A 26,111-nucleotide genomic window follows, 5' to 3' on the forward strand; every position below is an offset into this window, starting at 1 on the left:
CAAGTGTGAGTAGGCGACAGAACCTGAAGCAGTATTTGGTAGGGCATCATGCACCTCTAGAAGTGATGAGGCCAGAAGAAGTACAGACGATAGTAGATTGGGTTGCTGACAGTGCCTCCAGTTCCTTCACATTGTCTCCCACCCAGTCTACTGCAGAAAGGTCAGAGTTGGCACCTGCAGCCAATGTCCAACCGTCTTTCACCTCACCCTCTTGCAAATCAGGCAAGCAGTCTGAGCCCCAAGTCATGCAGCAGTCTCCTTCTTTTTGATGACTCTGTCAGCAGGGTTTCCCAGGGCCATCCACCTAGCCCTGCCCCAGAAGTGGAAGAGATTGAGTGCAGTGATGCCCAACCACTTATTTCTCAAGATGAGTACATGGAAGGACCATCGCAGCACGTCTCCGATGATGACGAAACGCAGGTGCCAACTGCTGCGGCACTCAGAATTGTGGAGACCGACAAGGAGGGCAGGGGTGAAGACTGGGTGGAAGATGATGTGGAGGACGATGAGGTCCTCGACCCCACATGGAATGAAGGTCATGCAGGTGACCTGAGTAGTTTGGAGGAAGAGGCGGTGGTCGCACAGAGCCACCAGCACTGCAGAAGAGGGAGCAGAGTGCAGAAGCGGAGCGGCCGTGCCCTAGACACTACGCCTGCTACTGCCCAACGCAGCAAGGGACCGAGCGCACCAAAGCCAGCTCAAAGGAGTTCTTCAGAAAATGTGCTGATGACAAGACACGAGTGGTTTGCACCCTGTGCAATCAGAGCCTGAAGCGAGGCGTAAACCTTCTCAACCTGAGCACAACCTGCATGATCAGGCATCTAAGTGCAAAGCACGAGCTGCAGTGGAGTAGACACCTTCAAAACCAAGAAAGGTCTCTGGCTCCTCCTGCTTCCTCTTCTGCTGCAGTCTCAGCCTCTCCATCCACCTCTGTAGTGATACCGGCACCTGCCACCCCCGCAAACAGACGATCTGTCAGCAACACCACCACCTGGGTCACCAACCATCTCCACAATGTCCCGTGGAAGCGTTCAGCTTTCCATCTCCCAAACACTTCAGAGGAAGAGGAAGTACCCCCCTACCCACCCGCGATCCCTGGCCCTGAATGCCAGCATTTCAAAATTCTTGGCCTTTGAAATGCTGTCATTCCGTCTGGTGGAGACGCACAGTTTTAAAAGCCTTATGTCGGTGGCTGTCCCACAGTACGTCGTGCCCAGCCGCCACTACTTTTCCAGGCAAGCCATCCCTTCCCTGCACAACCAAGTGGAGGAAAAAATCAGGTGTGCACTGCGCAACGCCATCTGTGCCAAGGTCCACCTAACTACCGATAAGCACGGTCAGGGGCGTTATATCTCCCTAACGGCACACTGGGTAAATGCAGTGGCGAATGGGCCTGAGGCGGATAGCAATTTGGCGCATGTCCTTAAACCACGAGGATTGCAGGGCGCTTCAGTTTGCCTCCTGTTCCTAACTCCTCCTACTCCGCTTCCTCATCCTCTACCGCCTCCTCATCCGGTCAGCGTAACACCTTCACCACCAACTTCAGCACAGCCAGGGGTAAACGACAGCAAGCAGTTTTAAAACTTGCCTGTTTGGGGGAAAAACCACACATCGCGCAGGAGTTGTGGAGGAGCATGGAACAGCAGACAAATGAGTGGTTTCTGCCAGCGAGCCTCAAGCCCGGCCTGGTGGTGTGCGATAACGGGCGAAATCTCATAGCAGCTCTGGGCCTAGCCGGTTTAACGCACATCCCTTGCCTGGCGCATGTGCTGAATTTGGTGGTGCAGAGGTTCCTTAAAAATTACCCCGATATGTCAGAGCTGCTGCAGAAAGTGCGGGCCGTCTGTGCGCACTTTCGGCGTTCTCACCCTGCTGCTGCTCGTCAGCGTTGCAGCGTAACTTCGGCCTTCCCACTCACCGCCTCATATGTGACTTGCCCACAAGGTGGAACTCCACCTTGCACATGCTGGAAAGACTGTGCGAGCAGCAGCAGGCCATAGTGGAGTTTCAGCTGCAGCACGCACGCGTGAGTCGCTCTGCGGAACAGCACCACTTCACCACCAATAACTGGGCCTCCATGCGAGACCTGTGTGCCTTGTTGCGCTGTTTTGAGTACTCCACCAACATGGCCAGTGCCGATGATGCCGTTGTCAGCTTAACTATCCCACTTCTATGCCTCCTTCAAAAAACGATTCGGGCAATGATGGAAGAGGATGTGGCACAGGAGGAGGAGGAGGAGGAGGAGGAGGATGAAGAGGTAACATTTCCAAGGCTTTCAGGGCAGTCATTCGCAAGTGGCTCCGAGGGTGGGTTCCTGCACCCACAAACGCCAGGGACACAATTGTCCAGCAGGGGTACAGTTCTGGAGGATGAAGAGGATGAGGAGGAGGAAATGGAGGAGGAGATGGAACCATGTTCACAGCAGGGTGGCACCCAGGCCAGCTCATGGCCATCACTGGTGTGTGGCTGGGGGGATACAGAGGACACAGACGATACACCTCCCACAGAGGACAGCCTTTCGTTGCCTCTGGGCAGCCTGGCACACATGAGCGATTACATGCTGCAGTGTCTCCACAACGACCGCCGAGTTGCCCACATTCTAACTTGTGCTGATTACTGGGTGGCCACGCTGCTGGATCCCCGTTACAAGGACAACGTACGCGATGCTGCTGGCATTCCCACCTGACAGCAGGGCCACAGTGGAAGCACAAGGCCAAGGCAGAGGAGGAGGAGGAAGAGGTCGCCAACGCAACCAGGGCACCGCCAGCACCTCAGAAGGCAGGGTTAGCATGGCCGAAATGTGGAAAAGCTTTGTCGGCACGCCACAACAAACAGCAGCACCAGCAGCTCATATGGAACGTCTTAGCAGGAGGCAGCATTTCACCAACATGGTGGAGCAGTATGTGTGCACACGCCTACATGTAGTGAATGACGGGTCTGCCCCCTTCAACTTCTGGGTCTCCAAATTGGGCACATGGCCTGAGCTTGCCCTTTACGCCTTGGAGGTGCTGGCGTGCCCTGCAGCCAGTGTATTATCTGAACGTGTATTTAGCACGGCTGGGGGCGTTATCACAGACAAGCGCAGCCGCCTGTCCAGAGACAATGTGGACAAGCTCACGTTCATTAAAATGAACCAGACATGGATCCCACAGGACTTTTCCGGACCTTGTGCAGAATAGAGATGAATACCGACCTTACCCAACCATTGTTATATTTTTGATCTTTCTCACTCTTTTGGGGTGTACCCTCATTTAAAATGACTGATTAAAAGCAGTGTTGGCTACCTCGTCCTCCTCCACCGCCGCTTCCACCTACACCGCCACAACCACCACCACCTCAACCTCCCTCTTACTCCATATGGGCCTCGTCCTTCATAGATGAAGACATTTTTTTTATTCTTCTGTTTTTTTTTTGTTGTTTTAAGTTATTTCCCTATCCACATTTGTTTGCAGAGCACTTGCTATGCTCTTAACTACATTTTGCTGCCATTTGCAGCACTCTGGCCCTTTCCATTGGTGTTTTAGAGCCATTTTAGTGCCTGAAAGTTTGGGTCCCCATTGACTTCAATGGAGTTCGGTGTCCGGACCCGGACTTTTTTTTCAAGTTCGGCCGAACCCGCCGAACACGGACATCCAGGTGTCCGCTCAACCCTAAAGGCGAAGGATGCAGAAAATCGCAATAGGCGAAACAACCTGCGTAACCCTACACTATTTGTGGAGGAGCTGTTTCGTTTTCTTCTCCCGGATGCATGCTTCTCCTCCTACTACCCCGTGGAGAGGGTGCACCGAAGCCAGGCCCGCTTGGAGCACCTCCTCCGCACACTGATCCTGCGGCTCCTAAACTTTAGGGACAGAGATGAGGTGCTGTGGGCTGCGAGAGTGAAGGGAGCCATGGCGTACCAGAATAGCAAGCTGTTGATTTTCCCTGACTACTCAGTAGAGACTCAAAAACTCAGGAAATCCTTTGATCAGGTGAAAGTTGCTCTGTGTAGCCGTGGTATCAAGTACAGCGTGCTGTTTCCTGCTCGACTTCGGGTTCAGGATGGAGAGTCTAGTTCACTTCTTCATTTCCCCACGTGATGCCTCAGCCTGGATTGAGACACTGCTACCTCACTGCTGATACCCCTTTTGCCTGGATGGCTGCCTGCTGACCTGTGAAGTCTGCCTTACCTTGCTATTTCGTGGGCGATTGGGAGCTGTACCGATTTTCTGTGGGTTGCACTGGTTTTGCTGAGTTTTATCACTCCACCTTGTCTAACCTTGCTCTTTTTTAAGTTTGTGCCCCTGGACTCCCAGGAGACTGTTATTGCCTTAAATCCACTACTTACCTACTGCACTTGTCACTTGTTGCATTTCACTGGAGCCCTTTCGCACTGAGTACTCGTCTTTTTTGTTTTGGGATACATTTTGTTCCACTGTCTATGACCACACTGCTGACCATCACTGTGTACTTTCTCCCTGTCACAGCGGTGCTTCCTGTCTGTGAGATGCCTACAGCTGGATGCCCCAAACACGGGGGCCCCCTGTGAACTAACTTTTCTACCCTTAAATGACATGCTGGAGGAATGCTTATCCTTCATAAACTCTGTCATTCCCCAGCAAGCATCTCTGTTACCTGGTCTGCTACTTCCTTCGGGAGCTGCCTGATGGTTACCGCCCCTCCAGATGGTTGTGCTGTTGCACGGTTTGGGGATCCATGCTCACCTTTGTTTGGGTTGGTGATGCGGGGTGGGGGGTGGGCTGGATGTATTATGGTTTTTAGGTGGGAAGATGCTGTTTATGTTCTGTTAGTTCTTGTTTTTTAAAGGTGCTTTACTGACCTATGTGCTAAGGGAACTGAGGTGGGTCCACTTCTACATTATGGTATACTACTGTATGTCTTATGCATGCTGGCTGTGGCGTCTGCTGCCAGGGCATTCTACCCCTTGGACGGGTGTTTATTGGGACAACTATCCTTCCTATTTATGTATAGCCTTCCCTCTATGTCGCGGCTGAAGGTGGTGTCCTGGATCGTCCGAGGGCTGACTGCTGCTGTCAAACGCTCTCTGGTTTTTAAGTACTTGCAGAGGCACAACTCTCATATATGCATTCTACAGGAAACACATTTTCAGGTCTCCTGGCTCAACAGTCTGAGAAGGCCCTGGGTGGGACCCCATTTTCATGCTACCTACTCATCCTATGCTAGGGGGGGTCAGTGTGTTGGTACGGAATTCCCTTCCTTTCCGGGTTTTGGAAGTTAAAACGGATCCGGGGGGTAGGTATGTTGTGCTGCATGCCCAGGTTTATGATGTACCCTGGATAATAGTGGGTCTGTGCCTTGAGAGGCTGCATGCCGCAGGTCAAGACTCGCCTGACCTTCAACACTGGGCTGATACCTTTGCCCTTACAGAGGTGTGAAGATTTTTGAATCGGACCCGGGCAGGTTACACCTGCCACTCTGCTACGTTCTGCACCCTATCCTGAATTGACATGGCATTTGCCTCTGCCTTGGCACTGCGATTGTTTACGGAGGTGGCCATTCTCCCCCGCGGCATTTCAGACCATGCTCCTCGCCTTTGGCATCTCTCTAAGTTCTGGGCGCAGGATGAAAGACTCCGGACACAGATGGCTGAACCCATTTGTAACTATTGGGTGGCGAATGAGGGTACTGCCCCCCCCCCCCCCCGTGCTGTGGGATTCATTTAAGTCCTTGATCAGGGGGAATTCATTTCTCGTATTTCTCATGTAGATACTGGCATCGAGCTCTGTGCGGGACTTGGAGGAGAGGGCGGCAGCCCTGGAGGAGGCTTACGTCTCTGATCCGGTGCGGGACCACTACACGGCTTGGCAGCAGCTGTTGCGTCGGCTTGTGGCGGTCAGGATGGAGATAACCAAGAAGGCTTTGTTACACTCTACCCAGCAGGTTTTTGAACATGGCAATACAAATAGGAGACTTTTGGCCTGGTTGGCCAGTGGTCCGGTTCTGTCCACACCCGCAGGTTCTGGGCTTGCAGGTGACCAAGCCTCTGTCTGCATACTATGATAAAAACGTAATGCCTCTGCTTGCTGATCTGAGTGTGCGGTGCTCCTCGTAGGCTAGCCTGCCGCTGAATCTCTTGGGGAAGATTAATTTGATAAAAATGATGATTTTGCCCAAATCTACCTATATTTTTCCCAGCGCCCCATGTTGGGTTCCTGGCAAATTTTTTCGGGATGTGGACAGGTGCCTGGGCTTGTTCCTATGGGGTAGCTCGGTCTCAAGGCTGGCTAAATCTACGTTGTGGCTTCCGAATGCTGTGGGGGGTCTGGCCTTCCCTCATTTTGGGGTCTATTATTGGGCGGCGATCCTGGTAATGGTTCATTGGGCCTCTATAAAGGAGATTTTTTGGCTGCGTTAAGTCTAGAACCACCAAACGCTTACAAGGCTGTCGTGGACCCCACTAGAATTACCTGGAGGGTGTGGGTGGCGGCTAGACGTCGGTTTCTGCAGCCCAATCACTGGTCTCCTGCTCGGCCCTTATGGGGGAATCCCTACTTGCCACATCTACACTCTGTCATAGACTCCCAGGTCTGTGCTCCCTATGGTGACAAGACGCTTGCAGACATCATGCCTTCCAGTACCATTCTGTCTTTCCTGCAACTTCTTCACAGGTGTCGTCTGCCTGCTTGGATGCGCTTTAGGTACCACCAATTACGCCATTCCCTCCGGGCCCAGTCCCCGGAGCCCCCCTCACCCTCCAACCTGATCCCATAGAAAATCTGTTGGCCCTGGGGGACTTGAGAAAACCCTTGTCATCGCTTTATGCGGCGCTCTGGGGTTGGAGTCACCTCGGATCGAACGCCTGTGGGGAATGTGGCAGACTGACATCCCATCGATCGACAGAGAGGATTGGGAGGGCAGCCTGGAACTTGGTCCTAAATAGTTGTCTCCTCGCGGGACAAATTAATTCAAGTAAAACTTGAACACAGAGTTTATTATACTCCTGAGAGATTGCATCGCATATACCCTGCTAGAGACCCGGACTGCCCCCGCTGTCACGCGCATCGAGGTACTTATTTCCATATGTTCTCGGATCATTGCTAATTACTGGGCTGAGGTTTTTGAAGCTATAAATTTCCGATTGCAGATTACTCTCCCTATTTCCCCTGCCCTGGCACTATTGTCTATTCATGATGACGATCAGAGGGCACATCATTCCAAACTGCTGATTTGAATTTGAAATTCTGCTCAAATGGTACTCCCCCCCCCCCCCCGGTGTCTCTTTCTGGCTGAAACTGCCCATGTACAAACTTACCTATATGAATAGGGGCTGCCCCTGGAAATATGACAAGGTATGGGCCCCCTGGACTGCTGACTGATCCCATATATCAACCTTTCAACCCTTCCCCTCCTTTCTTCACTTTTCCTTTCCCTCTCCTCCCTATGGTCCCTTTTATTCCTCCTTTCTTCTACTTCTCCTATGGGCCTCTTGCCCCCCCCCCCCCTCTTTCCTTCCTACCCTCTCTCCCCCCTTTCCCTGCCCTTTTTGCTGATATTGTTTCTCTACTGCATACCTTGTATGCTCCTCTTTGGTATGCCATTGTCTCCTTTCTAACTGCATTGTGAATTTTGTACTGATGTTCCCTTACTTTCTGTGAATTTGTACTGTACTGTCGTTTCCTTTTCAATAAAGCACTCCTTGTTTGTTAAAAAAAAAACGGATGATCATCCATTTACATCAGTTTACACCCACATCCATGAACATTCATTTTTTTTAACAGATTAAAACCCTATTTTTTTTCCGTTAAAAAAGCGTAACAGACGAAAAACAAATGTTCCCCTTTTTTGCTGAGAAACTGATGAGCAGCTGATGAAAAACTGATGTAAACTTCATCCGTTTTCTATTTGAAATACGTGACTGAACTGATGAAAAAAACGGTCCGCATGTGTGAAAGGGGCCTTAGAACCATTCATTTCATCAGTTCCGTCACGTCTTTTTAAAGAAAAACAGATGAAGTGTTCACCTGTTTTTCATCAGCTGCTCAAAAGTTTTTTTAACATTCAAAAACGGTTGAAAAAATGAACCGTTTGGCAGTTTACATTTTTCGCCCAATCCATTTTTTAATGGAAGAAAAATAGAGCTTTGATCCATTTCAAAAAATGGATGTTGATGGATGCCAATGTAAACTGATGTAAATGGATGATCTTCCATTTACATCCGTTTTTCCTTAGAGGTGCACTGATGGCCGTTTTTCATCCGTCAACGGATGGATGAAAAACGGACAAACAATCCACGTGTAAGAAAGGGGCCTTTAGTTCTTTAAAGTTAAATAAAATAAAAAAGAAAGAATTTCAAACTCTTCGTTTTGTAATGGCTTGCCTCATTTTCAGTGGGTTTCTAAGGTGTTATCCAAGGAATTGTTTACATAGGCATTTAAAAATTGAGATTGGTTAGTGTTTTGCTTTTATTCTCTCCAAACAGGCCATTATGAGTTCATAGCAAAATCATGGAAAACGCATCAGAAACAAAGCTCAAATATCCATGTACACTATCTCAAACACTGTGGGAATTTTTGGTTGATATGCAAAGAATGGGCATCTAATCTTAAAAAAAAAAAATCACAAAGGTTCTCTATCCAACATATGACGAAGTACTGTTCATTGTTTGCTCATGGAAGGATTTGGTTGTTTGGAGAAAGGTCATACATTGGTCATTTAGACAAAATATCCGCTGAGCATAAAGATAAGCCATGTTGCAGTCTGTGACTTTAATTTGGTAGATATCTTCATCTTAATAATAACATACAAAGATTTTGAATTTACTTTATTTCAATATATTCAAGAGGGAATTCTGATGTACAATAGAAGAAGGGATGCTTCCAGACAAAGAAAACTGAGGTAATTTAATAGCAAAGTAAAACTGTTAAGTGTAAATGTACTCTGAGGACAGGATCTTCTAGGACAGGGTTTGATCATATTGGCATAATTCCTTGTTTGTAATGAGTGGAGTCTTTTGGTTTCAGAGCTGAAAAAAGGTAAAAAAAAAAAAAAATTAGAAACCAAATTAAAAATATATACTTTTGACACTCACCTAATAAAGTATATGGATTTTTTTTTTTATTTCAATTAGTGAGGTATTTTAGTCCAATGAAGACGCCTGAATCATAAATAAACCCTATGCTGGTGTCTAACTTAAGATGTGGAATTTAGAAATATTTGTAATGAGAATGTTAAAAGAGGGGATTTTTAAAATAAAATGGTATCTCAAGATAGTATTATTTAAATAAACGGATTCCAGGAAAACAATTCAATTGCTATTTACTAAAAATTCGTATAAAATGCAGATTGTGTGATAACTGTTATTTAACATGCTCATAAATCTTTCAGTAACAACATTACTTCAACAAAGATCCATGTGTTACTTTTTTACTTGTACTAAGGCCCCATTCACACCTAAGCAATTTTCTGCTTGAAGCTTGAAACGCTCAACGTAAATCCCAATCATTTCAATGGCCCCTGTTCACATCTGAGTGTTCTGTCGTCCATAGCAAAATGCTTGTCCCTCAAAAAAGTACAGGCGTTTTCATTTTGGCAAATTAGTGGCAGATTGGGCCCTATAGACTTTAATTGCAACTACTGAAACTGCACAATATAAGCATTTTTTGAGTGTTTTGTTGTGCCTTTTCTGCTCAAAAAGTAGCTTTTCTCCCCTTAATCTCCTCCACCTCTACTCCCCCAAGTGCTTTTTATTGGCTAAACAAAAACACCTGAAAGCTGTAGAATGCTTGTAATACACTTCTAAAAACGCTCAAAAACTCTCATATAAAAACTTCTCAAAATTGCTCTGCTCAGGTGTGAATGAAGCTTAAAATTTTCAGGACAAGCTTTCAAGATGTACCCCTTCTTTGGTCCCCAAGCAGTACATGATATACAACATTTTAGCAAAAAGGTTTAGTGGGACAATCTCTGAGAAAAACAAAACAACACATATAAGCAGCAATAGTAATTAATAGAATTGGTGTATATTGGTATAATTGGCATGAGTGGTGAAATAAGGAAAGCAATAAGCTATGGAACAGGAAGAGGGGGAGTCACAGAGGTAAGAATGGTCATGAAACTGTTTGATTTTTAATAAAAGGTTTCCTTCCCTGGAAGTAGTTTTAAAGTTCCCTTTAACCTCCCTGGCGGTATTCCCGAGTGTGGTTCGGGGTGGAATTTTAGTGCCATTAGCGGTAACCCCGAGCCACACTCGGGGTACCGCCGGGGAGCATCGCTGGATCCTGGTAGAGGGTACTTACCTTGTCCCCGGGATCCCGCAAAGTGTCCCTGCAGCATACGGCGGCCGGATCTTCCGCCCGATGCTGTGAACCCGGCTTTCGTCTCCTGCGATGTGACGCTCGCAGGGGGTTGGAACCGGCGGCAAATTCAAATAGTATAACACACAAACACACTGATATATTGTAATCCTATTGATTACATTACAAAATAAAATAAATTGACCTTAGTTTGCCCCCCCAGTGCCTTTCCTGCAGTTTTACTGTACTTTTTATATATATGATATACACATACATACTTTAACTTATTTATAGTTATTTATTATATTATAATTTATGATTTTGTGTTTCAAACTTTATCATACCCGAGATGTTATAAAGACGAACGCACAGTAAAAAAAAATATCATATGTAAATAGTTGGTTTGGGCTGCTCGTCCTTAAGAATTACTAGCAAAATAATCATAATACCGCCAGGGAGGTTAAGAACTAAGACATTCATGTCTTCCATACAGTGGTGCGGTTTGTAATTTCTGCTTTTTTTCTTTTTTTTAAATATAAGATCCTTGGTTGCATTTTTTTCGATTGAATGACGTAAACCACAGGAGGTACAGCTGTACAATCCTATGATATTAAAGATCCTTTTTCCGTGTGACACACTTTCTAGTGGCCTGATTTGGCGGCACAGTATGCAGCTTTTGTTGTTGCAAGGCTTGGTTCCTTTATTTATGTTTCTGTAATCAGAATGAAGTTTCCTGCTGATTCTTGTATATCTGAGGTTGGGCGATTGCCTGAAAGCCAGCATTGGGAGTTTTTGAAATATTTATTTTCTGGTGGGTTGGTGCTCTTTGATCATCTTTCCTATTCCGTCTAGTGCACAATTCTATGTGGGTAGAGATACAGGGGTATTCCTTTTTTCTCTTTGTATTGTAGGAGATTTTCATTTTAGGTTTTTTTAAGCCAGTGTTTATGCTTGTACTGATGGTTTTGTCATTGTAAACTTTCCTATGGAAGGATTCCACTAGTATTTTGAGATTTTTATTTTTGTCTTCTGGGTCAGAGCATATGCAGTGATATCTATGATGGATCATTTAGTAAGTTGACGGTGGACAGTATTTATTTTTTATTTTTTCTCAGAGATTGTCTTACTTAACATTTTGATAAAACGTTGTCTTCTTGAAGAGGAGCTCCAGGCTCCTTCAGAAAAAAAATACTGTAGCTGCTGACTTTTAATATTAGGGCACTTACCTGTCCAGGAATCCAGCGGTGTCCTCACCAGAGTCGATTTTTCAATTATATTTCAGGTGCTGCCGCCACCATCTTGACCAAAGGAAACTTGCAGTGAAACCTTGAGGCTTCGCAGACGGTTCTTTACCGCATATTCTTGGAATGCATGCTGCACTTTGTAAATGGGTCGACTGCAGGGGAAAGAGGAGGGGGCCGAACTTCCGGCTCAGGTCGTAGCGGCGAACTGTCAAAACCAGGTGCCCGCTCCCCCCAAAAGGTGCCAAATGTGGCAGAGGAGGGGGGGGTGGAGTCAGAAAAGTGGAGCTTCCCCTTTTGGGCACAGCGCAGCTTTATCTTTTTGAGGGTATTACTAAAACTGGGGCACTGAATCAGGTGAAGCTTGGCATGATAGCCAACCTGGTTTCTATGTAGAGATGCATAGCTCTTCTACCCTTCCATTTTAATAAATCTCCCCCACTGTGTATTAGCACACCCCAAAGGCTTGTCCTGTAAATTTGAATGTTAGGGCAAATAAAAAGGTTTCACAGACAGTACTCAATTTTTTAAAGGCTCAAACGAGATTGTTATGTTTAACCTGCATGCCTACATATGAGTACTCTGGAGCTCAGCCATGCTGTAAATATCCTGTGTACTGAAAAGGTATGTGCACAATAAAATAAGTTTCTAAGCCAAAAATACTGCATTCACACTGCATCAATAAACTCAGCACAGACTGTGATTTCTGTATGGACCTTAGCACAACCACTCTCAGGAGACTCCTATCTACACAAAGCTGCTATATTTAAGATTCTTCCTTGTATTTCACTGTCACATGAGAGATAAACACCTGACCATGGATTACAGTATATATAGAGATATATAGAAATGTAATTTCATGGCAGAGAAAGGAAAAGGAGAACTATTATTATTAATAATCCATTCTCTAATTTCGCTTTTTATGGATATGACCATCTTAACCGCTTGCCGACTGCGCACAGTATATTTACTGCGGCAGTCAGCCCCGGCCAGGCAGAGTGACGTAGATCTACGTCGCTAGCCTGTGACCGGCTTTTGAGCCAAAAGCGGGCTAGCGCGCGCCCGCCCCGGCTCGTTCACAGAGGAGTCCGCGTGTGACCGGCGGACCCGATGTCCGCCGGTCACACTACGATCGTCGGTAGAGCGGGAGAAAGGCGGGCGGCTTATGTAAACAAGCCGCCTGTCATTCTCCCCTGTGTAAAAATGGAGATCAGACGGTTCTACTATGTAGAACCGTTGATCTCTGTTTTTACAATAGGAGACATGTCCCAGCACAGTTAGAAACACGCCCCTAGGACACACTTAACCCCTCCCTCTCCAATACAGTTAACCCCTTCCCTGTCAGTGTCATTTTTACAGTAACAGTGCATATGTATAGCACTGATTACTGCAGTAATGTCACTGGTACCACCAAAAGTGTCAAAAATGTCAGTCAAGGGTCCGATCTGTCCGCCGCAATGTCGCAGTCCCGCAAAAAAAAAAATCGCAGATCGCTGCCATTACAAATTGGCCGAAAATGTTAAAAAATTTTGATTTTTACATTTTTTTGGGGGGAATTTCCTATAAAAAAAAAGTGAAAAATATTGTTATTTTTGCAAAATTTACGCTCTTTTTTTTGTTTATAGCGCATAATCAAAAAATCGCACAGGTGATCAAATACCACCAAAAGAAAGCTCTGTTTGTGGGAAAAAAAGGACGTGAAATTCGTTTAGGTACAGCGTCGCACGACCGCGCAATTGTCCGTTAAAGTCATGCAGTGCCGAATCGCAAAATACCCTCTGGTCGTTTAGCAGCCAAATCCTCCGGGGCTTAAGTGGTTAAGTAATAAAACTCCGCCGCGCCCTTCCCTCACTGTTGCGCCCCCCCCCCCAGCACTAATTTAACACAACTAGAGGATGATGCGCAATTGTCCGTTAAAGTCACGCAGTAAAAAATCGCAAAAAACCCCCTGGTCAGGAAGGGGGTAAAATCTTCCGGGGCTTAAGTGGTTAATCAAAATGGCATGTATAAGAGTAAAAATGTGAGGACACATTTGGAATCAGTGAGGGTTTTGCTTCCTTCACAAATAAAATAAAGACTACAACAGCACTAATCCTTAATAATATAATGCCTAATCAGTTTTGTTTTGCCACAGAGATTCTGCCTCCAGTAGCGATTTCTCCTCTTCCTCTCCCTCCTTATTTATTTATATAGTTGCCAATTGAACATGAACAAAATGACTGCTACAGTCTGATCAGTCATCCCTCAGATCCACAAATGTTTCAAATACCTACTCTCTTTCCCCTGTCCCTGGTCAAAACAACAAAAGCCAGTCCGTGATCATTTTCCCAATCCAAATGCCCGCTCTACTTCCCGTCATACCACTTCATCTATTTAGCTCCCTGCCAAAGCAACCCCTCTCAGACATTGCACCCCATTAGAATTGAGGTCCCATTCACACTTCGCATAGTGGAATCTGGCGTTCCCGCTCGTGATTTTGTGTGGCCAATACTCATGCCATTCCGCATGTCACGCATAAGGCAGCCCATTCACTTCAATAGGCTGCCCTATGTGCGTTTGTCGCCCAAAAGAAACTCCTGCTCCTTTTTGGACAACAAGCTTCATCATTTCTTTAAGTGACGTGATTTTTAAAGGTGCATTTTGCCGTGATTGCAGTGCGATTCTGTTGCGTGGCAATTGTGGCAAAATCGCACTGCATTTGGGGTGTCATTTAGAAGGAATGACACCCAAACGCACGTTTTGCAGTGATTTGCAATGCAATTTGGAATTGTGGGCCGAATTGCAGGGACTCCAAATCACCAAGTTTAAATGGGGCCTTATACCTTCCTCTGCCCATGCTCTCACTAACTGGTCCTGGTAGGGGTTGCTATTAAACCTAAAACACAAAATTACAAATGTAACAAATACTAATAAAAATATTGAACTTGGTAAACGTATTTCAGTTGAATCCATACAGTTTTATATTGTGGTTTCACCTGTGCAATGCTAAAAAGTAAAAAAATAAATAAAAGTTTTTTATTTATTTTAATCATATAAATGCAAAATTGTACTTTTGTTATTTGTGTGTGTGTGTGTGTGTGTGTATATATATATATATATATATATATATATATATATATATATATATATATATATATAAATATATCAATTACAATGACCAGTTGGAATCTAAGCATAAACAGGGCTCAGAGTAGCTTTTAAGCAAAAAATATGCCTAATTATGTCAGCAGATCCCTCTTCCTTTCTGCTACTAGGGAGGGCCATGTCTTAAAGAGGATGTATAGTGTTTTATATGCATTTGCACTTCATAGTAAATGAGGTAAGGCTTAGCTTTACAAAGAATGCTCAATAACATGCAAGGAAAAAAAATATAGAATTTTTCTTTGCATACGATTGGATGATATAAGGCAGCAAAGCTTCCTCTCATTTACTAAGCTCTGGAGCAGCTGCACTGCCAGAGTACACAGTCTATTTGCTTGTAGTAAATCAACCCCAGCGTGACATGGATGCACCCTGCAATATGTTTTTGTAAAATAAAGATGTCATACAAATTAATATAAATACATCAGTTTATAAACTGTAAACTCTTAACAAAATATTATTAAATTGACCAAAAGTTTCAGTTTACACTTTCATACAACTGCTTTTCTCCAGCAGGTGGCAGCAAAACATTGTAAATATATTGAAACTCTGATTGTGCAAGATCATATACTCTAAACAGATTTTATATTTATATATATATGTATATTAATTTTAATTAGCCATAAGTATATAGAATTGTATATTACCCTGATGATAAAAATGTTAAAGAAAAAAGATGCCTTTAAATGAATATCATCATTACTCACCTGTTTATTTTTGGATCATTAGCCAGTTCAAGAGCTACAGCCCCTGGCAGAATATTACTAACCAACACATTGGGGAGTTTCTGACTGCTTCCCTTACTATGTATTGTAGTTTTATTTGCAAGCCCCTACATCACACCTGTGTCCGGTGGTGACATAGCTGTTATATCACCGCTGCACATGGCAGGAATATCAGGCATCCGACGATCTTGGAACTACACTATATTGTCAAAGGTTTTGGGATGCCTGCTTTTACACGCACATGAATTTTTAATGGCATCCCAGTCTTAGTCTGTAGGGTTCAATATTGAGTTGGCCCACCCTTCTTCTGAGAATGCTGTCCACAGGGTTTAGGAGTGTTTGACCATTCATCCAGAAGAGCATTTGTAATTTCAGGCACTGATGTGGACGAGTGAAGGGAACTCTTAAGGCGTCAGCATACCAAGACATTTTGGACAATTTCATGCTCCCAACATTGTTGGAACCGTTTGGGGATGGCCCTTCCTTTTCCAACATGACTGCGCACCAGTGCACAAAGCAAGGTCCATAAAGACATGGATAAGCGAGTTTGGGGTGGAGGAACTTGACTGGCCTTCACAGAGTTCTGACCTCAACCCGGGGGTGGGCCAACTCAATATTGAACCCAACGGACTAAGACTGGGATGCCATTAAAGTTCATGTGCATGTAAAGGCAGGTGTCCCAAAACTTTTGACAATATAGTGAAGTATTAGATAGGAATATTCTGCAGAAACTGTGCTGAGAACGATGATTTTTTAAAAAGTTAAGAGTCAACTTACAGTTACATAATATCCTGGGAAAGCACAGCAGAGCCTGCTCAAAACCGAAGGTGTCTGCCTCTCATACCTACATCACGAATCACAAAACAAAGGGTTGAAGCGGAGCTCCACCCAAACGAGGAAGTTCTGCTTTAAGGACTCGTTCTTCACTCCTCTTGAACAATTGGCACTTTTGAAGAGTTGTGGGGGGGGGGGGGGCAGGTACCTGATTATGACAGGTACTCGCTTCCCACCCCACTCCTGTTCCGAGCGTTTCCTCCCCCCTGCAGTCTTCTGGGACACTGATAGATCCCAGAAGACTGCATCCACCATTCACGATGCGCAGCCCAAAGTGAAGATGCCCATGCTAGGGACCGAAGGCAGCTGGTGAGACCGACTGTGATGAGCACCCCACTGGATCTTGGGACAGGTGAGTGGCTGTTTTTTAAAGGTCAGCAGCTACAGTTTTTGTAGCTACTGACTTTAATTTTTTCCACAGGTTACTGGAAATCCGCTTTAAATCTTCATGTTAGGATAGTGGGTGGAGCTATGCAAATCAATTATTTGTGACCCATGGCCAACTGCACATGTAGAATCACAGGGTTATAGAAAATATACAGCATTATATAATAGGCACACTCACAATAACTGGTCTGGTTATACTTTCTCGTTGGCCTCTATGTCCTACTCCAAAAACCATGGTTTCCATACATTGTACTGACAATGGCCAACAAGCCTAAAACAACTGCATGCAATTTGGAATAAATGGCCCTATAATTTAGGGCTGTAAATATGACATAATCCAGGGGAAACACTACTAATCCTAAAATAAGAAATCAACTCGTCCTTTTGAGGATTTGGGATGAAAGTGAGAAATAGATACAGTACCTTCCGTTATAAGAAGGCTCTCATGCACGTCTCACTGGTTCAATGAGGGGGCTTTTTGGTTCCTCACAATAACTTGTCTGGTGATACCTTCACATATTTTTACAGAAAAAGGTTGTGGTATAGATGATAGGCCAAATCCAGCCCCGTAGTATGTATTGCCTACCTGATTTGGCAAATAAACATATTTTGACATAAGTGCAAAATTGCAGACAAGTCTGTTACCCTTACCTTGGTGTCGCTTGAAGACTGGGATCTCTGTTGCCACAACATTCTTTTTGTGGCTACATCACCTGTTTTGAAATCCTATAAGAACATAAAAAAAAAAAAAATACTTAAAATGATATTAATAAAGTTTTTCATTTTTTTTTGTTAAAAAATAACAAACACGTTATACTTACCTGCTCTGCGCAGTTGGTTTTGCACAGAGCAGCCCAGATCCTCCTCTTCTCGGTTCCCTCGTCAGCGCTCCTGGCCCCTCCCTCCTGCCAAGTGCCCCCACAGTAGGCAGCTTGCTATGGATGCACCTGAGCTGAGCCACTGCTCTGCCTGTCTATTTAGACATGGAGCCGCGGCTCAGGCCGGCCCCTCTCTCTTTCTCCTCATCGGCTCACTGACGTTGATTGACAGCAGCAGGAGCCAATGGCACCCGCTGCTGTGTCTCAGCCAATCAGGAGGGAGAGTCCTGGACAGCCGAGGTTCTCATGCAACATCGCTGGATCCAGATGGGGCTCGGGTAAGTATTAGGATGGTTGCTGCACACTGAAGGTTTTTTATCCTAATGCATAGAATGCATTAAGATAAAGACCTACTGACTTTAGAACCACTTTAACGTTTAGAGTTGCTAATAGTCTCCTTTAGTGTCACTGTAGTGTTATGAAAGCTTCAGGAGTTACAGTATATGTCCCTTACCTTTGTGCCTGCAACAGTGCTTGAACTTTGTTGCGTCTTGTTACTCCATTGGTTGATGCGTGACGTAATAGATCCAGAAAGCGATAAATCCTGAGAAACACAACATTTTGGGTTCTAAGCTGAGCCGCCATGTTGAACAAATTAATATTATGTTTGATGAAACTTATTGTGGCATATTTTTAAGAAAACATTGTTTTTTGCATTAGCAAAACAATATTTAGATTGATGAAAATTAGAATATATATTATCACAAGATCAAGTTACCTTTTATCTGTTACAGTAGAGCTGTACTCCATTTCTAAGGCAATTAAACTTAACGGTCAGTGGTAGGATCCACTAAGCAAGTCACTACAGGACGCAGTAGTTACTGAGAACTACTGAGCACAGCAGGAGACATGGGAAACCTTTTCTGCAGAGACTTCAGGAAGAGATATTTCTTCACTGGGGCAACGTTTGGTGGTGACGGCAACAGCAGATATAATCTGATCCTTTTTGCAGGGAGGCCAATGTCAGAAAATACTGTATTCACATATAGCTATTTGGTACTCAAACGCAGTAATAAGCATTTTATCGTAATGTATTAGCCTAGGTTCATAAAGAATGCGGTGTGATGCAGTGCGATTTTCATGTGGTTTAGAGTGCGAATTTGTGTTGTAAAGATTGCATTTTTTTACATTGATTGCCTCATGTTGTGCCCACAAAGTCTGCTGTTTTTGAGAAAGTAGGTTCTTTTTCTATATAATTTGGACTTTGGCAAGGTGAGGGTCCTCCTTTCTTGCTTGACAGCTGTGATTGTAGTGCGATTTTGATAGTGCACTGCACTAAACACGCACAGGACCCCTCTTTTAACTGCATCAGAAGCACACCGCATAAATATGAATGGCCTTCATAGAAAACAATCTTTTTTCACTTGACATGCAAAGCTATGCGTTCTGGAACACATCTGAATGGCATCAGATGTGCATCAGTGTGAACCAGGGTTTACAGAGGTTCTAAAATTAAAATATTTTTTTACCTGAATGCCCTCTCTGTATTAAGATAAAAACCTTCCACTGCCTGTTCCTCTCACAGTCACCCCTAAACACTTACTTGGGTCCTCCACTGATTCAGCGCTGTGCCTGTCTGCGGCCCCGCTCTTCTCTCTTCCTGCTTTCACAGGGCACAGTGAGAGTAAAGGGAGCCATTGGCTCCTGCTGCTGTCAATCAAATCTTGTGAGGAAGGAGCAGGAGGTGTGGCCGAGCCACACTGTTTGTGTCTTTGGATGCACACAGCTACGATGATTTGGGGAGCCATGTTATTTGCCGGTGTCGGACCACTGTGTTTTATCAAGTCCAAAGTCAGCGCAGCCCTCCACCAGGAAATTCTAGAGCACTTCATGCTTCCCTCTGCTGATTAGCATTATGAAGATGCTGATTTCATTTTCCAGCAGGACTAGGCACACTGCCCACACTGCCAAAAGTACCAAGACCTGGTTTAATAATCATGGTATCGCTGTGCTTGATTGGCCAGCAAACTCGCCTGACCTAAACCCCAAAGAGAATCTGTGGGGTAATGTCAAGAGGAAGATGAGAGACACCAGACCCAACAATGCAGATGAGCTGAAAGCCGCTATCAAAGCAACCTGGGCTTTTATAACACCTCAGCAGTGCCTCAGGCTGATCGCCTCCATTCCATGCCACATCGATGCAGTAATTCATGCAAAAGGAACCCCGACCCACGGTCCATGTACGATGCGGTAGTGGTGGTCATATTGAAGCCGGGGAAGGATCCGACTCGACCTGAATCTTATCGACCGATTTCCCTGCTGCCCACCGATCTGAAACTGCTGACCAAGGTCCTGGCTAACAGGTTGTCTAAAGTAATTGCCAAATTGGTGCATGGGGATCAATCTGGGTTCATACCGGGTCGCTCCACGGCTGCCAATATACGTAGACTATATCTGAATATGCAATTGCCCTCAGATAATTGTGGACATAGAGCGATACTGTCACTGGATGCTGCTAAGGCATTTGATAGCGTGGAGTGGCAGTATCTGTGGGCGGCCCTTGAGAGCTTTGGTTTTGGCCCTTCCTTCATTCGCTGGATTAAGATTCTATATGGGGCACCCACGGCCTGTTTGCGGATTAACGGCTCTATTTCCCGGTCGTTCCCGCTTCACAGGGGCACTAGGCAGGGGTGTCCGCTGTCGCCCCTGCTCTTTGCCTTAGCTGTGGAACCCTTGGCAGCAGCTGTCAGGGCCGACCCGACTATAGTGGGTTTTCGGAGGGGTGAGGGGGAGGACAAAATTGCTTTATACGCGGATGACGCGTTATTATTTTTAGGGGACACCTCGGGCTCCCTGGTCGCCTTGATGCACTTGATTCACCGATTCGGATCCTTCTCTGGCTTTCAGGTCAATTGGGACAAGTCTGTTTTGCTCCCGTTGGACCCCCTTGGGGTTGCACTACCCCCTGTGGCGTCCCAGGTCTTGGTGGTGGACCAGTTCCGCTACTTGGGGGTGGTTGTCCATCCTGATCTGGGGCGCTATATTAAACTTAATATTCTACCTCTGCTGCACAGGTTCAGAGATAAATTGGCTAGCTGGATTAAGTTGCCCCTATCTGTGGTTGGCAGATGCAACCTGATCAAAATGATCTGGAACCCGCAGTTGTTATATGTGCTACATAACTCCCCAGTATGGGTCCCTATTCACATTTTTAAGAAATTTAACACGGTGTACCGTGCTCTTATTTGGAGGAAGTTGTCTCCCAGAATTCGTCTAGAGACGTTGCAGGAGTCCAAGGAAAATGGTGGGCTGGCGGTACCGAACCCCTACTACTACTTTCTGTCGTCCCAACTGCAGCACTTCACGGGCTGGCTGCAGGATGAAGACTCTGACCCTGTCAGGCGTGTCCTGGTGACGCACCTGGCGGGGGCCTCTCTGGTTGAATCACTGGAAGCGGGCTCCTTGGGGCTTTTTCCGAGCTGTCCTACCCTCAAATTACTTGATAAGGTCTGGCAAAGGGCTAGGAACCACTTTGGTTACCGTGGTTTCTCGAGATACTCTCGGATTCTAAATAATGTCCACTATCCCGAACTGGATAAGCTCCGGAACTCCTTGACCTGGGGTGCCTACGGGGTGAATTATATTTCACAGTTGTATCAAGGGGGCGAATTGAGAGATTTCCAATCTCTACGTGCTGAGTTTGGGTTGCCCAATTCCCTTTTCTTTCAGTATTTGCAGTTACGCCACGCCATCAGCTCTCAGTCGCGGACTTCCCCATGGGGTCTCTGTCGTCCGATTATACTTACTGATCTGGTGACCACTAGCATTAAGAAGGGGCAGATCTCATCCCTGTATTCGGCTTTTATGGAGCATATTTCCAAGGCCATGTCTTTCAAGTGTAGGGACACCTGGGCTGTGGATTTAGGTCCCATCTCCTCGGAAGAATGGACGGGTATACTAGAGAATGTCCCTAGGGTGTCCCTGTCCTCTTCACAAAGGCTTACACAACTGTTTATTCTTCACCGGACGTACAGGACCCCTCAACGACTGTACAGCTGGCAGAGAAGGGATTCGCCCCTCTGCACTAGGTGCCAGGCTCATACGGGCACTCTGCTGCACATGCTGTGGCGGTGCCCAAAATTGCACCGGTACTGGCATGCGGTGGTGAGAACCATTAATTCGTTTTGGAAACTGACGTTACCGGTGGAGCCGAAGCTATGCATTCTGGGTTGGCTGGATGAAGAGCTCTATTAACCTGAGGTACATGCTGCGGTGCTCAGGCTTCTCTTCCTGGCCAGGAAGTTGATAGCGCGGCGGTGGATTTCTGCCGTGGCGCCGTCATATACTGACTGGGTCGAGGAAGTGAAAGTGCTCCTACAAAGGGAACATCTCACATACAAGCACAGGGGGAACGCACTGAAATTCGAGTGCATATGGGGACCGTGGCTGGATGTGCCTGGTATGGCCCCCACTCACTTGGTCGCCAACAGGTTTCTGGGTGGCGTTACCTCCTCCACATGATGCTGCAGACTATGGGCTTCATAGACGGGAACGGTTGACGGGAGACACTGTTTAATGATTACTAGGTGGTACCTATCTGTGAGTATGGGAAGACCAATACCGCTTGACTCCACTGGTTATATTAGCGGAATTCACCTACTATATCCGGTATTACTTGAGATGACGTCACCACATTGGTACATGGGGCGGGGTGGGGGTGGCCCCCACCGAATTAGGATAGGATGATGTGTTAAGTGCCATGACTGCTTAGGATCACACGGTTGCTCCATGCTTCGTATTTACTCCCCTATGTACTGATGGTTGTGCCTTCCTCTGCTACTGACTTCAATGTTCACCATATATAGGTGATGCTTTATCTCAAGGTGTTGACCAGCTTTTGTTTTCTTTTGTTTTTTGTCTGGTCTTGTTTTGTTTTGTATGTGCAAAAAAGTTTTCAATAAAAATTATCTGATTATAAAAGGAACCCCGACCAAGTGTTGAGTGCACACTATACTGCACATGGACATACATTTCAGTAAGTCAACATTTTTGTATTTAAAATCCTTTTTTTAATTGGTCTTATGTAATATTCTAATTTTCTGAGATGCTACATTTTGGGTTTTCACTAGCTGTAAGCCATAATCATCAAAACTAAAAGAAAGAAATGCTTGAAATATAACACTCTGTGTGTAACCCATGTAGCACCCTCCTAGGTAGGTGCTAGAGAGAGAAAGTATAGTTTTGAATCCTGTCTGCTCACCAGAGGGATTGCAGGTAAATCTATATTGTTCTCTGCCTACCAGAGAGCAGGATCTGCTAGTGAGGTCTGCCCATTGTGCTCAGGTGCAACTCAGTCTATCTGCAGACAGTGGGAGGAAACCTGACAAATGAGTGCACAGGCATTTAGTACAGCCCTGGTGATTTGGCAGAGGAAAAGTGTATCAGTGCATGCTGGGACACTGTATAAATGCCAGGAGCACATGTGCTCGGGGTCTTTCAGCTGGATAGCCAAGTCCCGGAGGGAGGGGACGGCTACCTCCTCCTCTGTAGAGGTGCTATGCGGCTCAGCTAGTCAACCAGAGGGCCTAGAGAGAGCTAGAGAGGAACTGAATCCAGAGGTCCTGTGAAACGGACTGAGAGGGGAGAGACTGAAGGACCTGATTCTGCAGTAAAGTGAGTACAGATATGTGTCAATGGAGCCTGACCTGAGGGGGGCCATCCCTGCACCTAGAAGAGTCAGTGGACGGGTGTCAGTAAAGGGGATGCTAGTGAGTGTCCTGAAGAGAATATAGTTCACCAAGTCTATTGCTGGAGAGAAAGAGCAAGGAGACTTAACCCTTTCCATACATGTGGCAGTATGAATTAAGGAGTGCAGCTGCTTCCATTAGCAACCTGGTAAGGCCAAGTGAGAGTTGTCCTTATCCATTGTGAATAGTTACAGTTGGAGTATCCCACTATTCCCTTCTCCCATTCAAGTTCCAAAATAAACACTATAAACCAATACCCCTGGACTGTTTATTGAGTGACGAGCCATCGGGAGTAAGGAGGGAAGTGTGAAGTGTATCCTAAGAGACTGTATGCTGGTAATCAGAGGAGGTCCAACAAGTCATCATACAGGGGACAGTGCTACACGCATATATATAAAATATATGAGTTTCACTTTTTGAATTAAATTACTGAAATAACTTTTTGATGATATTCAAATTTCTGAGAATTTCTGAGCACCCGTATTGTAGTTTTTTTTTTTCTTTTGTAGTTTTCACTAAAGATAATCTCTAGTTAGGTTGTTTTTCATTACATGATCACTTTGAATTTGCTCAGGTTTGAGACAGCCTTACTGAGTATTGTATACCTTTAGCTTTGTTTCACACTGGTGCAATTTGTCATGCGATTTGACAGTTTAAAATTGCATGACAAGTCACACCCCATTGCCGGCAGTGGAATTGTTCAACTCATTGCAACTCAAGTTGCAGCACTACTTTTTTGGGGATTTCATTGCAACTTGCTAACTTCTGTTAAATGAAGTGCAAATAAAAGCAATCTGCAGCTTTGAAAGCGTGCCAAGGTAGCGCAATTTTAAAACCACACTGGTGTGAACCAAGGCTTAGAATAGCACACATTCTTACCTTCCGGGACATGTTCGATTTTCCAGTGTTTTCCTCATCCTTTTCAAAGATACTTCTCTTATTGGCAACTCCATCTGATGCAACAGCAGCTGCTCGACTATGAGACGATGGTATTCTGACACTTGCTGATCTCTGAAAATGCATTATATATATAATATCCAATCATAACAAGGTCAAGATAGTGACTTTATTCTCAGTAAATTAAATTATTGTAAATAAGTGTTCCCTGCAATTAGGGGCTTATCTAAAAATAAGATTCCTATCTATGCAAACATATAGTTTCTACTAAATGAGTCAGTTGCGTTTCTAAACGTGAACTGATAATTTTGTCTTCTGGAGCTTACGGCTTCTAATATGCAAATTAGCTACTAAACCAGAAAAACAGAATATCTTAGGTTCACCGAGAGTTAGGCTGGCCATAGATGGAGCAAATTTCTTTCCTACAACTATGGGAAGCCGTCTCTGCCGGGAGAGGTCAGTGATTATCGCTAGAGGCTTTAGCAGCCACTAGCAATAATCGCAAGAGAAACTGGCAAGCTGGTTGTACCGAAGTGGATCAATCAATCAACTTGGTACATTTAGCCTGCCCATTAACAGTTTGAATCTCGGCTGATTCCTGCTGAAAGATTTGAACCGTGTATGGCCAGCCTTAGTGAAAGCCATCTACTACTGAAAATTGAAAAGCTAAGAAACATACGCTTGCTTAGTTAACTAGGTGGAATGACAAATGTCCAAAGACCAGCAAAGAACCAGCCTAGGTGAGGATGGTGCTGCTGGATCCTTGGACAGGTAAGTGTCCTTTTTTTTAAAAAGTCAGCAGCTACAGTATGAACCCCATCCTGCACACTAGATCAGTGGCTTGCCCTGGCAGTGACGCAATGACGCAGTGACGCATAACCTAACAGGCCCAATTTATAAGAAATCTGACCTGAGAGAAATATGGAGGTTACCATTTCTGACTTTCCAATGCTGGCCATACGCTATATGGAAAATCGTTCAAACTAATTTTCAAGAAACGAACATTTGGCTGTGAGAGCAGATAATCGTGCAATTATGTAATGACCGATAAATCGTTCAATGAACATAAATTAATCAGTTTTTCATTAATTAATTTTGTCACATATGCCTGGTGCAAACAGTTCAGGCGAGAAACACGCTAACCTTTCAATTTATCGTTCGTTCGGCAGAATTTACCAAACTGTTCCTTCGATTTTTCAGCTCTGAAAAGTTAAAACCGATTTTCTATTTTTTGCCAATTAACTGGATGAAAAACGAACAAACAGACCAAATGACAGATTTTCCAACGATTTTTCGGCTAGTGTATGGCCAGCATAAAAATGATATCTATCTGTATGACAAAGTATAGAATGATGTCAGAATTTCTGACTTGGTCAGTGACTCAGGAAATACCGAAGCTGCTAGATCAACATGATAGTAGGGAACTAGTAGATCTGGGTAAGGAGATCAGCAATTGCAGCCTCCATATGCTTTAGGAGAGGTTTATTTTGATTACAGACACATTCACCTAATGTTGATGACTTTTCAATATATTCAACAAGTACTGTATGCAACTATAGACATTATGGGGGTTGATTTACTAAAGGCAAATACAGTAGACCTACCACTTTAAAGTGCAGTTGGTCTCTGCAAGGGCATTTGTTCCAGAGCTTAGTAAATGAGGGTTAAGCTTTGCTGACTTCCATCATCCACAAATGTGCAAGCAAAGATGCTGTTTTTTTTCCCTTGCATGTGATTGGGTATTCTTTGCAACGTAAAAATTTTACCTCACTTATTAAGCTCTGGAGCAAATGCTCTTCCAGAGTTCAACTGTACTTGCAAAGTGCACTGTCTATTTGCCTTTAGTAAACTAAACCCTATAACTGGTTATTTAACCGCTTGCCGACTGCGCACAGTATATTTACTGCGGCAGTCGGCCCCGGCCAGGCAGAGTGACGTAGGTCTACGTCGCTCGCCTGTCACTCCTTCCAGAGCCAATAGCGGGCGGGCGCGCGCCCGCTGAGGCGCGCGCCCGCCTCGGCTCGTTTACGGAGGAGTGCGGGAGTGTGACTGGCGGACTCGATGTCCG

At 45.1% G+C, this 26,111-nt stretch overlaps 1 protein-coding gene across 2 annotated transcripts in view; it reads right to left on the reverse strand.

The window, feature by feature from the left end:
* Nucleotides 1–8,765: 8,765 nt before the first annotated feature.
* LAD1 (ladinin 1) overlaps nt 8,766–26,111 on the reverse strand; it is a 135,798-nt gene continuing 118,452 nt past the window's right edge. Inside the window, exons 9-12 of one of the 2 annotated variants that reach the window (XM_082246785.1) lie at nt 24,026–24,157; nt 17,914–18,003; nt 17,233–17,307; nt 8,766–8,983 (exon numbers count right to left, since the gene is read on the reverse strand). In XM_082246785.1, the coding sequence (XP_082102911.1) occupies nt 8,978–8,983; nt 17,233–17,307; nt 17,914–18,003; nt 24,026–24,157 (303 nt within the window). In that variant the 3' untranslated portion in view covers nt 8,766–8,977. The remainder of the gene's footprint in view (nt 8,984–17,232; nt 17,308–17,913; nt 18,004–24,025; nt 24,158–26,111) is intronic. The other variant, XM_082246786.1, reaches the window with a different exon arrangement.

This window comes from Pelophylax lessonae (genome assembly GCF_965119305.1).
Source record: "Pelophylax lessonae genome assembly, chromosome: 2".
Lineage (NCBI taxonomy): Eukaryota > Metazoa > Chordata > Amphibia > Anura > Ranidae > Pelophylax > Pelophylax lessonae.